This window comes from Oncorhynchus nerka, linkage group LG20 (genome assembly GCF_034236695.1).
Source record: "Oncorhynchus nerka isolate Pitt River linkage group LG20, Oner_Uvic_2.0, whole genome shotgun sequence".
Classification (NCBI taxonomy): Eukaryota; Metazoa; Chordata; class Actinopteri; order Salmoniformes; family Salmonidae; genus Oncorhynchus; species Oncorhynchus nerka.
Genome location: NC_088415.1, coordinates 26,198,216 through 26,212,515, shown reverse-complemented (window position 1 = coordinate 26,212,515; position 14,300 = coordinate 26,198,216). Strand labels below are relative to the sequence as shown.

The following is a 14,300-nucleotide window of genomic DNA, read 5'->3' as shown; positions in this document are numbered from 1 at the left end:
GTATACATATCTCCCTGGTTGGCATATTACATAATTTATTCCGCAGTATACAAGACATATTTTGTCATCAAAGTCTGACATTCTCTGGATTTATGGCATTTTCAAGACCACTGGGAACTTGATTGGAAAAAAACAAGGTTGAATCATGACGTCAGTGATATTCAGGTCTGAGCTCTAGAAAGAGGCCTGAGTTCCAGAGTTGGAATTCCGAGTGTGATGACCGTTCAAAACCCTCCACCGAAGAGCAGGCAGGGGAAGCAAAATAGTGATTGCTTTGTGATGCTATTGGTTCCTTCCAAACCACTCATTGTCGACGACTTCTATAATGTTTATGTCCAATGGTCGATGAGCACCGAAAATGTTTATCTATAATTTCCCTTCATATGACAAGGATTGAAAAGGATTTGCCAGTAGATTATTCTATGTGATTCATGATGACTGCTTGTATGAGGTTGACATGAACAGTCCAATCAAATGGTAGATATAATATGATTTGACATCATTTTATCTGTGGCCAATGACCTTGAGCCTTCTTGGAAGGGCAATTATAATGTAAATCTATGGCAGCCCCCAAGGGGGATTTGAATTGCCTTACTATAGTGTCCCCATGAGCAACAGAACACTGAGCCAATTATGGAGCAACTAGAGAAGATTACCAACGCATTTGCTCTGTATTCTCAGTGGCTGCCCCGCCACCACAGGAAGCACTGAGCTAGGCTGAAACACCTGCATTTTGGAGCTGCCCTACTCAAGAAAGAGACCATGTTAGTGTGAGGCTTTATTAACTCAAGAATTATTTTTTTTTACAGTGTCTGCAAACTGATATGTGACACATTTACATTTACATTTAAGTCATTTAGCAGACGCTCTTACACAAATGAATGCCAAAATAACATGAAAAACATTTTTATTGTGTTACATTTTTTGCTAAACAGTTGGAGCTCCAAACAGGTGGGGCTCTGTCGCCACTGGAGAGGACTAGCCAGCCCACTTCTTAAGAATCACACACTCCCCAACAACTCAGTTTGTGAGAGGTAGAGGGGTTTAGGAAATGTTTGAATTATTATCGCTAACCATTTGTAGTAGTATTGTAGCAATTGCTACATACAGGGAAGCTCCATCTCTGTCACTACTACAGATAGTAGATGTTTTAGTAGCTGTAGTAGTGATAGTATTAGTAGTGGAGATGTAACCTACAGTGGTAATAGTACTGCGATCAATGTCCTCCCCAGATAGAGCTGAGACAGCAGTAAAAAGTAGGTTACAACAATGAAGAAAGTCATGAGCATGACTGTTTTGTGGCACCGTCCATCCATACTCTTGGGTCAAAGGTCAACCAGGAAGAGGTGGTTGTATGTACCTCCTAGAGGAGCAGATTAGCGATACAAGCAATAAGGACCTCTGTGACCTATTGTGATCTTTTAAGATTTGGCAGGGTTTTTGAAAGGAGAGGGAAAAAATTGTATTTTCAAGAAAATGCTCATTTAAGAAAATGTGTAGAAAATATTATATAAATGATACATAATACTAAAAAGGAAGCGCCGTAGTTTAATCTATTTTTAATTGGTGTTAACCACAGACAACATGCTTACTGTTTCCCCTGCTGCTTCATTGCACTACCAGTAAGTACATTGAGTACCTCTCCACCTCTATGAGTATGTGCATCAGAATTCTTGATTGGAAAGAGCCTGCTGTGACCATATCACCGTACAAGACAATACAGCAACAATTCTACTCCACACTGAAGTGAAAAAGGTGACATGGTTTGAGAGGTGACACATAACACAGGTGTTTAGCTTGGTGACATTTGTGTAAAGCCTTTGTAAAATGCATCTCAGTAAGACTGTAAAATCAACCTCAGTTCTTGTGAGTTTGTGATGGGTAGGGGGTTTGAGGAAATGTTTGAAGGAAAATGGTTTTTCTACTCCATGTAATATGCAATGGTGTGTGTTCATGGGTGCCAAGGGAAGCCAGGCTTCCTCCAAAAATGTACCAAGAAAAAAATAAAATAGCATACATTATTTTATATTTTTCATCTCTCTGCGTTTGATCATTTTCCTTCAATTCACAAGAGGCTGAATGTATCTCACCGGAGAAAGCATCCAAGCGAGCGAAACAACGCCCCTTTGTCTCTGTATGTGTAGCCCATCTATCTGATGCTGTCTGGTCAAAAAGAGTATGACATTGTTGCCACCCGTAGCATTGAATGCAAGGGAAGCCAGCGAGCAATTGGCCTCCCTTGATTAAAAAAGTATACAATAATAGCCAATCAACGTTGAGCTAAACTGAGCTAGCTCAGCTGTGAATGGTCCTAGTGCACCAAGGGAAGCCAGTAGGGATTTGTCTTCGCATTAAAATACTAAAAATCATTGACAGAACTTGAATTGTTGAATCTTGTTGTGTTGTTGTCTTCCGGTGGATAGATAGCTAGCTATAATGGTCCCTTATCTAAATTAGCCATGGATGGAGATAGGGATTTGGACTTGTGGTTTTACTTAAGGCTAATGTTAGCTAGTTGGCTCATCGTTGCTCATGAAAGGAAGTTACGCTAGTGGGCAAGCATTTTAGCCAGGTAGCCTAGGACAATAAAAAGTAAAAGCATCAGTGGCGTTCAGTGCTGTTTATTATGAGGGAGGACAACAACATCAAAAAATCATGAACGTGGCCTTATTTCTATTACAGCATATTGGATTACTATCATTCATCCAGTTCAATGTGACATCGATAGGTTTAGGCTACTACATGATACTCAAAATTTTCCCTATGCCCATTATGAGGTTGCTACAACTTAGCCTAGCCTATGAATGAAAGTTTACAATGTAGGTGCATACAGGTCGAGAAACAGTGACACGTGGACAGACAGTGACACATTCAATACTGCCTTGTAATCATTAGTCCAACAGTTGCAAACAAGTTTATTTTGGGCAAATTCAGGCATTTTTATCCCTGTTTCGTTTGCTTCCGTTTAAGAAAGGTTTTTCAACAGAATCGGCGGAATGAATACGCCACTGATCACGCATAAACACCACGTTGTATTCCTTCTCGCCTCTATGCACTCTCCTCCATCCTTTGTGAACTTCAATGCACAACACATCAGCTGTATGTGACCAGGCAAAAACTTTCCAAGCCAAATCATATATCATAACTGCTACACACAGCCTACATCATTGTCCCCATTTCACCACTTCATTAAGTCAGGATTCCTATTTGACTCAGCCATGCCTTAAAGTAAAACAACTGTTCACAAAACAACATTTGTAGTAAATGAGTATTGTAATAAAGCTCACTAGACCACATGAGAGGTGGGGAAAGTACTGGAGCAGAGTAGCTTGAAGCTGCCACCACATTTCTTTGACCTGTACAGTCCAGCGTCAAAGGATGGTACACAAACTCAACACAGATATAGCAAACAATGCTCTTCATTAACTACACATTTGCATAAGACAACCTGCATGAAATGCTCAGACCTACTAAATTCCTACAGTTTCTGTAACCCAATCAGGAGTTCTCCAATGACCCGAAGTTGTAAGGCACACAGGCTGTTAGGTGTAACAGATAATACGCTAAAAAGTAACATTACACACTAGTGAGATATACAGTTAAGGAGAACTGAACATCTAAGGTTCTACTACTACTACTTCACCGCAAGTAGTAATAGAAACGGAGCCTAGGTCAATAAAATACAAGCATGCAAATTCATTGCACACAGGAGCATAATACCCTACACATGGTCCAGAGAACCACACGTGATACTGCTTCAAAAGCAGGGAAGATGGTTTGCATTCCTAGAAAACACACTATTCTATCTGGTTCTGCAAATTCCTTCTCACTACCAGTCTTTGTTGCCGGCTGCCCTACTCCGCAGCAAACAAGAACCTCCCCCCGTTAAGGTGAATGCAATGCAGAGACTTGCAAGGGCTATAAGACCAATGTTCATCAAAGCACAGCTCCCCCGCCAAGACCTGCCTGAGCCTTATATCAGTTTCTAGAGTCTTGGGCAGAGTCTTACAAGCAGTCACAGGTGCAAGCAATTAGTTCATGATTTAGTGAAGACCTCCCTTGCAAGCTGTGTCACGTCCTGACCTTAGTTCCTTTTTTATGTCTCTATTTTAGTTTGGTCAGGGAGTGAGTTGGGGTGGGCATTCTATGTTTGTTCTGTGTGTTATAGTTCTATGTGTTTGGCCTGGTATGGTTCCCAATCAGAGGCAGCTGTCAATCATTGTCTCTGATTGAGAACCATACTTAGGTAGCCTGTTCCCACCTGGTGTTTGTGGGTAGTTTTCCGTTTCAGTGTTTGCACCATACGGGACTTTTTTGGGTTTCATTTATTCTCTTGTTCTTTTGTATTTAGTGTTCCGTTAATTAAAGGAAATATGAACACGTACCACTCTGCGCTTTGGTCTACTACTTCTTCCTCAGACGAACATCGTTACAAGCTGTCCCACAATTTAGAGGGGAAAGCTGAAATGGGACTTGAACCAGCAACCCTGCAGTTTCAGGGCAAGGGCACTACTTTCTGTGCCATTAGGTTCAGACTGCTTGGCAGGTGCTGTAGTATTCTTACATACAGGGAGGCTCCATTTCTGTTAGTACTACAGATAGTAGATGTTCTAGTAGCTGTAGTAGTGATAGTATTAGTAGCGGAGATGTAACCTACAGTGAGAATAGTACCGCTGTCAATGTCCTCACCAGATAGAGCTGAGACAGCAGTAGTAATGGGGCTACAACAATGAAGTCATGAGCATGACGGTTTTGAGCCAGTCTGTCCATACTCTGGGGTCAAAGGTCAACTAGGACAAGGTGGTTGTCTGTACTCCCTGGGAGGAGCATGGTAGATATACATAACAATACCATTGGGATCTCTTACATTTTTGAAGCAGTATATTTTATTATATTTATTTATTTAACCTTTATTTAACTAGGTATGTCAGTTAAGAACAAATTATTATTTACAATGATGGCCTACTTGTAACGTATAAACTGACATTCATGAACACATGGCTTTTGAAAGGAGAGGTAGGGAATAAAGAATGGTATTTTTAAGAAAATGCTAAATTATGAAAATGTGCAGATTAGAAAAATGATGCATGCTACTATAGATAAAAAATAAAGCTTGGCACAACTGTGCCACAAGCAGAATTACAGAAAACAGTGTGTCTAATATACAGTAATTAATATGAGATTAGTCGATGGGGCAGAAGAGACAGGTGGTCAGTTGGTTAGTCTGGCCTGTCTGAGGCTACAGTACATGAGGGAGGGGAGTGATCTTCAAAGAGTTAGGAACAATGACATGTTTCACATGTACCAGAAGCCATGTCACACATTTGGTTCAAGTTTAGTAATCACATCTAGTTTGTCGGTCATTGATTCAAAGTAGACGGAGGTGGCTGAGATCCTCTTTGTATCAGACATGTCGCCATGACTTAAGCTGTAACATGGGAGGTAAAACACATCGTAGTTGAGACAGCAAAATCACAGTAGTTTTTCAAACATGAAGATATTACTCTGGGCTTGCCTTAATCAAGGATAAAGATGAGTTCAAGATTACATTTAAGTCAGTCAAAATCTGTCCTCTAAATTACACCTCTGGTGTCTTCAACCAGGATCTCAGCGATCACTGCCTCATTGCCTGCGTTCGTAATGGGTCTGCGGTCAAACGACCACCCCTCATCACTGTCAAACGCTCCCTAAAACACTTCTGCGAGCAGGCCTTTCTAATCAACCTGGCCTGGGTATCCTGGAAGGATATTGACCTCATCCTGTGGTAGAGTAGAGTACATGCCTGGTTGCTCTTTAAAAGTGCTTTCCTCACCATCTTAAATAAGCATGCCCCGTTCAAAAAATGTTGAACTAAGAACAGATATAGCCTGTGGTTCACCCCAGACTTGACTGCCCTCGACCAGCACAAAAACGTGGCGTTCTGCATTAGCATTGAATAGCCCCCCGATATGCAACATTTCAGGGAAATCGTAAAATAGCAGACCCAACTACCTCATCCCCATATTGTTATTTATTTATTTTTGGTTCTTTTGCACCCCAGTATCTCTACTTGCACATCATCTACGCATCTATCACTCCAGTGTTAATGCTAAATTGTAATTATTTCACCTCTATGTCCTATTTATTGCCATACTTTATTGCCTACTCTTCTACATTTGCACACACTACATAGATTGTTCTATTGTGTTATTGACTGTACGTTTGTTTGTAACTCTGTTGTTTTTGTTGCACTGCTTTGCTTTATCTTGGTCAGGTCGAGGTTGTAAATGAGAACTTGTTCTTAACTGGCCTACCTAGTTAAGTAAAGGTAAAATAAAACATGAGACCCACCTGGATAAAGAAAATTGCTTTCATTGAACCAATCTAAAATCAGTAAAAGGGGACTGACTGTCCTCCATCGGGCAAGTCCATCGGGCAGGTCTATCCATCAGGCAGCAAAGTTAGCGGGCGAGCCTGAGTAGGTGTTACAGGAATTAAATTCCTATATGTTTTAATACCCAATTCAAATTAAACACTCTGTCAATTCCTAAGAATTTGCAAGACTCTTTTATTTGCATAAAATGGACAGAGACCAGTCTCAAAATCAACCAGCAGCGTATATTCTCGAGAGTACTGAACATGATACAGTTTACCCCAGGTTATAAACAGAAAATGACGTCATTAGTTTTCGAACTGTTCCGTCTCTTCTTCACCCTGGTACAAAGGCTGTATAGGTCTCAAGCCTTCCCACATTGTCTCTCCTAATTTAGATGATTTATGACCCGAGCCAAGGTCTGCCTGTGTAGATAAGCATTCTAGCCAGTCTGGCGATAAGTTCATTCATTTCTACCAAGGAACAGACAGTCATTGTTCTACTTCTTGATTATAATTACACACATTATATTCAGTACTAGGATAAAAAGAAAATTCATACATATACAGTAACATAATAGTATTCTGATTAGTCAGTCCTGATTGAAATGTATACATAATTATTGATTTTTAAAAATCCCTTAACAGTAGGGCTGGACTTTCACCCCTCACAGGGCTGGGTCCAGGTCGAAGGCAGGCAGCGCCCGCTTCTGACAGAGCACCTCAATCTGGACTTCCACCTCTGCACGACCATAGGACCTAAGACAGCACAGGGAAACGTTTCAGTAATGATATAAGGCTGTATAAATCAATTAATCCATCAAAGTTTATCTACTGTAACGATCAAAGGTAGGATGAAATCTGAAGAGGAACCAGACAGGTGCCGTCCATTCTGACAGGTTAAGATCAGGGTACATGCACTATGACCATTACATGTACTGACAGTGTAGCAAAATTGTAACTCAGAGGTAGAATACTTTTTCTGGCTTTTGTGGAATGTTAAAAGACAATAGTGAAATTCACTGTAGTGACCTTCATGGCAGACCAGTGCATATTTAATGATCATACTCAGTTACTATCCATTCAAGATTAACAAGCCCAGTTACCGTTGTTCAGTGTATTTCTCTGCATTCTTGTTGTTCGGACAAGAGCCTTAAGCCTCCAGAGCAGCTTGACAGCAGAAGTTCTAACAAGTCAAACAGACATGGTCAAATTATTTATTTGACTAATTATGGAAAGATAATTACTACCCAAATTGAGATTGGCCTGACACGGAGTTAGCGAAACAGGTTCTGGATCTCAGGCTAGCATTCAACTTCCATTGATTGAAAACCCTCACTTGCCATCAAATGTATGCACCCATGACTGTAAGCCACTTTGGATAAAAGCATCTGCTAAATGGTGTTTTTATTATAATGTTATAACAGAGGAGACAAATAATATACATGTAGAATCACATTGATAGAAAAACCCAGGACAACAAACACATGAAGATGCATGTTGCATTGGCAAAATCATTCTGGGGTTGACTTCCCATGTGATGCATCATATCAGTGTATCTGACGTCACTTACACAGACATCCGAGAGAGAAACAACTGCTGCTCTGGGAGGGAGAATAGAGAATAGCATCTTTCTCTCCATCCCGGTGTATCTCTAGTGTTACCCTAAAACTGTCAGTGTAGGGAACTTTCAGTCACACATCAGTGGTATTTCAATGACACTTCACTGTGACTGAGGAGTCTTTGCTACTTGAGGGTATATCATTCTCCCATGCAACTCATTCCTCCTCCACTCCCTTAGAGAACCTGAGAGAATGGATATATGATGGGATCAATCATGCAATCCAATGGAAGCTTTTGACAGTTTTGACTATTTTCAAAGTCTCTGTTGGGCTGTGATGTTGAATGAGTAACAGCATCTGCACATTTGAATTTCTCCCATTTCCTCTCCTACTTCAATGTGAATGACTTTCAAGTAAAGAAGAGGGAACTCCTTTAATTTAGGATGAGCAATTAATAAATAATCTGATCATGTATAACTTCTCAATAAAACATCAACATTGGTTGGGTGACCAATGCTGGTCTGTTAAAACCAATCAGTCATTAATTCTGTCAGTCACATTTTCTCCGACCTTCCTTTCTCTGGGTATGTTTCTGTTTCTCTCTATCTCCATCTCTCTGGATGGTTTTGTAGTTTAAACTCTTGCCTCAGAGGCAGGGTTAGGGTCCACATCTCTGGCTAGGCTGTCCTGGCCTGTCCATAGCTCCACGCTGGCTAAAGCACACTGGGACACCTGCAGGGGAGGCTGCCCCTCTCACCCCACTGCTAAGTAAAAAATAATAGATTACTGTGCACATGCAGGAGAGATACAAAGTAGTCAAGGTTTGTTTGTTTACTGAAGGCCAAACCCTTGCTGCATGATATGATGCAACATCTCTTACCTTGGCCAGAGGGATGTTCAATTAGCATTTTGCTAAATAATGTTTGGTTTAAAATGGTAGAATAAACCTGTCTAAATAGCAGTCAATATACTAATGGTGATACACGCCATAATGACCATTTCTATAGTCCAACAATCAAATCTGAGATGAATCATTTAGGGTTTAAACCTCAGATTAATCACTCAAGGCAACATACTGACCTATTTTTAACATATCATTTACAAATCAAGAAAAGTCATAACCAATCATCTGCCAAAAGATATGACGAACTTATAGGTGCAATATGCCTATTAAAAAACTGTGAAAGACAGCTACGTGTATTATCCTAGTAGTACCTATAAACTTGCACATTGTCGGCTGGTTAAAAAACACTTCACACGTTGCAATAGCAGGTAAGTATACAGGTAAGTATACACAGGACATACTCACTCACCAACACTATTTGTGGCAGTGATAGAGAGAGCATGTCTTGAAGAGCCGATAATGAGAGAGTGAAATATTGACGGGACGCATGCGAATTGAGTACTAATTCACACAAATTAAATTCCAGATCTTTGTTTCTGTCCAGAACAGGTGCTTAATTTCTGTACAGTACAGTTAGTTTTCCTTACTAATGTTGTTGTCCCAACTCATTAGGAAACTTAGTGTGTGATGTATGAACTCAATAACACATCAAGCAAAAAAACTACTCATTTTAATATGCATTTCAAATCTACATTTTGCTTTCCATCATACATCATTTCATATCTGCTTGTAAAATTAAATCAAATGTAGATTCCGTATGTGAATCATACAGTATGACCAAACTCAATCAACATCCAGGTACCTTGCCTTGGTTGCGTTAGGATACCCCCAAACTAACAGTGAATGTTCATGTAAGGGGCAACGTGTGACAAATAAGCAGAACACTTCCCCAAACATAACCACAAGTAACAAAAGCAGGGATTAGAGTTGTGCTGGAATTGGCATGCACATAGGGCATCACTCCCCCCAAGTCAATATTTTACCACAAATAGTTTACAAAATAATCTTACTATTATCCTACTTGATCTTCTGTCTTCTACCCTTCAGTGGTGAATATATTTGTTTTAGGTTATTGTCCATATGTTGCTGACTTCCATTCTACTAAACACAAAGCTCTCCATCTGAATGTCTGTGTGAGGCCTGAATGTTGGTGTGGGACCATCCATCCTTGCCGTTCAGCGCAAGCCCCTTTCTCCACTGGGATAGGAGATGTAGAAAAACATGCCTTATCAACCTTTCTAGTTCATCGACTATCCTCGTCCACCAAATTGCTGGAGATCTGCCTAGAAGTTGTAGTCTGGACAGACCTTCTGCACCAGTTTGTAGTCGGTGCTGAGAAAAGAGATGAATACACAGAAGACCTTGAAGGGCTTGGCACAGATCCAGGCGGCGTGAGACTGAGTGTGTTCTGAGTAGCAGGTCTGGGAGGGGTCATAGAGGCAGGGTTTGGTCTTCTTGGCCCGGTTGGTCCTCTGGTACTCCACCCTGCAGTTGAGGGCCTTCATCTCTTGCAGGTGCTCATTGATGGTAGACTGTGGCTGATTCTGGAACTGGTGCTCCGGGCTTCCCACATCATCCCATTCCACGGGTTTGGAGGGAGGAACAATGCTCATTGAGATATTCCCCAGATGGGACGAATTGTGATGGAAGTACACACTGAAGGTGCCGTTGATGTGGTCCACTATCTTACTTGTCACCAGCAGGCTGAACTTGGTGGTTTTGATGTTGAGGTAGAAGTTTCCCCAGCCAAAGGTCTTCTTAGCTTTGATAGGTGCTCTCATGGGGGGCTTGGGTTTGGAGTGTAACTGTGACTGATCCAAGGGTAGGGAGAGGTTCTGTGACCAGCCATGTGGGCCCGCAGAGCTATAGTTTGGGGGTTTAGTTTTGGTGGATACGATCTGGAAGTCTTTGGAAAGGTGTTTGACTTTCATTGCAGCTCCAATGTTTCCATCTACCCCTAACCTTCTTATGTCATGCTGTGAGAGGGAGTCAAATGGGCTGAGGTTCAGATAGTCCAAGGTCTTCACAGCATCCTCCTTTTGCACCTGTGAACACATGAATGATGAATTTTTATTTCTCTGTGTCTGTCTCTCTCTCTATCTAATGAATTGTTGTCAATCGTCACGTGCCTGGAGGCTTTATATGGATATAACCTTGATCAAGTACAGTAGGTAGAAATCTACTGATCAGTGTGGACGTAATCCTAAAAATACAATTAAGAGGACATGAGCGTTAATGGAGAATTGACAAAGACATGCTAAAAATGATGGGATGATGTCATGAGCTCATGAAAATGTATGAAAAGATGGTTCATCTCATCGGTCCATTATCCACTCAAAAAAACATTGGATGCAGTCTCTTTGTTCATGGCCTGAGCCATTGTAGTCCAGGAGTGTTTCATTGGTTGGTTGTGTATAACATTAGATTATAGACTCGTTAACGGTGACTGTCAGACACAGCTGAGTGTGAAGTCAGCTTGGCTCCATGTCCTCTGCTGTAACCATCTGTCTTGAACCATTCAACCGAATAACCATATATCTCAGTTTTGGAAGATTTTGGTGATATGGTATATTTCTAGTTATACAGTGGATATGAATCATCCAAAGTCTTGGAATAATATGTAGATTATAAATAGACAAAATCTACATGACATTTCCATGTCAGCTCTGGACATTACAGTGAATTTATAATAAGAAACATAGAAACCCATGGCCATGGCATAATCTGTCCATTTTCTTCAAACTGGAACTGGCAAAGGTTGACCTCGTTCATTTTCAGGCTAAAATAGAAAGGGAAGGGCCTCCCGAGTGGCACGGTGGTCTAAGTGCTAGCTGTTCCACTAGAGACACTGGGTTCAAGTCCAGACTCTGTCGCAGCCAGCCGCGACCAAGAGATTCATGGGGCGGAGCACAATTGGCCCAGCATCGTTCGGGTTAGGGGGGGTTTGGCCGGCGCAGCAGTGACTCACTAGTAACTCACTAGTGTGCACTAGTGACCCCTGTGGTGGGCCGTGCACAGTGCACGCTGACAGTCGCCAGGTGTACGGTGTTTCCTCCGACACATTGGCGTGGCTGGCTTCCGGGTTAAGTGGGCATTGTGGCCAATGTGAAATGGCTAGCTAGTTAGCGGTGGTGCGCGCTAATAGTGTTTCAGTCGGTGACGTCACTCGCTCTGAAACCTAAAATTAGTTGTTCCCCTTGCTCTGCAAGGGCCATGGCTTTTGTGGCACGATGGGTAATGATGCTTCGTGAGTGACTGTGGTTGATGTGTGCAGAGGGTCCCTGGTTCGAGCCCAGGCTGGGGCGAGGAGAGGGACGGAAGCTATACTGTTACATCAAGAAGCAATGCGGCTTGGTTGGGTTGTGTTTCGGTTCTCGACTTTCGCCTCGACTTTCGCCTCTCCTGAGACTTTCGCCTCTCCTGAGTTCATACGGGAGTAGCAGCGATGGGACAAGACTGTAACTACCAATTGGATACCATGAAGAAGGGGTAAATTTTTTTATAAATATTTAAAAATGGAAAGCGAATAGTGTTCTTCCTCAATTATCCCTGGATGGAACTTTATAAGGATTCTCACTGTCCTAGAAAGCCTACCACTTGTCAACGTGTTCCATAAACAGACAGAAATATTGATAAACCCATAAGTATTTTTTGATTTTTATCAATCCAATATTTCAAATCAAATCAGAGTTGGCCATGTACACAGATTTGCAGATGTTATTGCATCTGCAGTGAATTGTTTGTATGCACAACGGTGGGTTGTAAAGTTTACTACATTGTACTGTATACCAAGCCCACGGGATTATACCATACAGTATAGCATATTCCCAATCCTACCCATTCATTGCTATTTTGATATATTCTTGCTATATACCCTGACCCATCTCACTGTATGTTAGCCTAAACATCATCAAGCTCAACACCTTCTTGTTGGAGCGAGCGGTCGCATCTGCACTCGGTCCGCAGGTAGTATTACATTTCATTACATTTCATTATAGTACAACGGTTTGATTTGTCTAATCTTAGCAATTTCTTCTTAGCTAGCTACATAGCCGTCTTTGTATCATAGATAATTGCGTAATTATCGTATTTCGTCGTCCTAACGCAGTCTACACTGCCCTGCAGCTAGCCAGCTAGCTAACGTCCACCGTTAGCTAGTCCACCGTCTACCGATTAGCAGCACAACTATTACACTCAACTGAACGACTTGATTAGTGTAGTGTTAGCTAGCTACATAGTTGTCTTTGCTGTCTTCGTATCCAAGATAATTGTGTAGTTTAGAGTGTGTAGTTTTATGTCGTCCTTAACGTAGGAGACTCTGCTAGCTAGCCAACAGCTAGCCAACGTCTACCGAACAGAACTTCTGCACTCAACAATCCGGTCGCATTTCGCTTCGCTCCACATGTAGTATCACATTTTTCATTTCATTTCATTACAGTACAACGGCTTGATTTGTTTGATCGTAGCTAGCTACATAGCTAGCTACATAGCCGTCTTTGTATCAAAGATAATTCTGTAGTCTAGAGCGATTTCCTAGGTTAGCTAGCCAGCTATTGTCGTTCTTTTAACGCAACGTAACGTAATCAACACTGCTAGCTAGCCAGCTAGCCCCGAATAGCAGCACAGTAGAAACTATTACACTCAACGGAACGACTTGATTAGTGTAGTGTCAACAACGCAGCCAATGCCAGCTAGCCTACATAGTCAACAACGCAGCCTCTGCCAGCTAGCCTACTTCAGCAGTACTGTATCATTTTAATCATTTTAGTCAATAAGATTCTTGCTACGTAAGCTTAACTTTCTGAACACTCGAGACGTGTAGTCCACTTGTCATTCCAATCTCCTTTGCATTAGCGTAGCCTCTTGTGTAGCCTGTCAACTATGTGTATGTCTATCCCTGTTCTCTCCTCTCTGCACAGACCATACAAACGCTCCACACCGCGTGGCCGCGGCCACCCTAATCTGGTGGTCCCAGCGCGCACGACCCACGTGGAGTTCCAGGTCTCCGGTAGCCTCTGGAACTGCCGATCTGCGGCCAACAAGGCAGAGTTCATCTCAGCCTATGCCTCCCTCCAGTCCCTCGACTTCTTGGCACTGACGGAAACATGGATCACCACAGACAACACTGCTACTCCTACTGCTCTCTCTTCGTCTGCCCACGTGTTCTCGCACACCCCGAGAGCTTCTGGTCAGCGGGGTGGTGGCACCGGGATCCTCATCTCTCCCAAGTGGTCATTCTCTCTTTCTCCCTTACCCATCTGTCTATCGCCTCCTTTGAATTCCATGCTGTCACAGTTACCAGCCCTTTCAAGCTTAACATCCTTATCATTTATCGCCCTCCAGGTTCCTCGGAGAGTTCATCAATGAGCTTGATGCCTTGATAAGCTCCTTTCCTGAGGACGGCTCACCTCTCACAGTTCTGGGCGACTTTAACCTCCCCACGTCTACCTTTGACTCATTCCTCTCTGCCTCCTTCTTTCCAC

The 14,300-nt window shown here is 42.1% G+C and overlaps 1 protein-coding gene across 1 annotated transcript; it reads right to left on the bottom strand.

The window, feature by feature from the left end:
* Positions 1–9,469: 9,469 nt before the first annotated feature.
* LOC115101633 (neurexophilin-4-like) lies at positions 9,470–10,802 on the bottom strand. Its single transcript, XM_029621092.2, has one exon. It carries the CDS (start codon positions 10,746–10,748, stop codon positions 10,101–10,103), a length of 648 nt encoding a protein of 215 aa, XP_029476952.2. The 5' UTR covers positions 10,749–10,802; the 3' UTR covers positions 9,470–10,100.
* Positions 10,803–14,300: the final 3,498 nt, after the last annotated feature.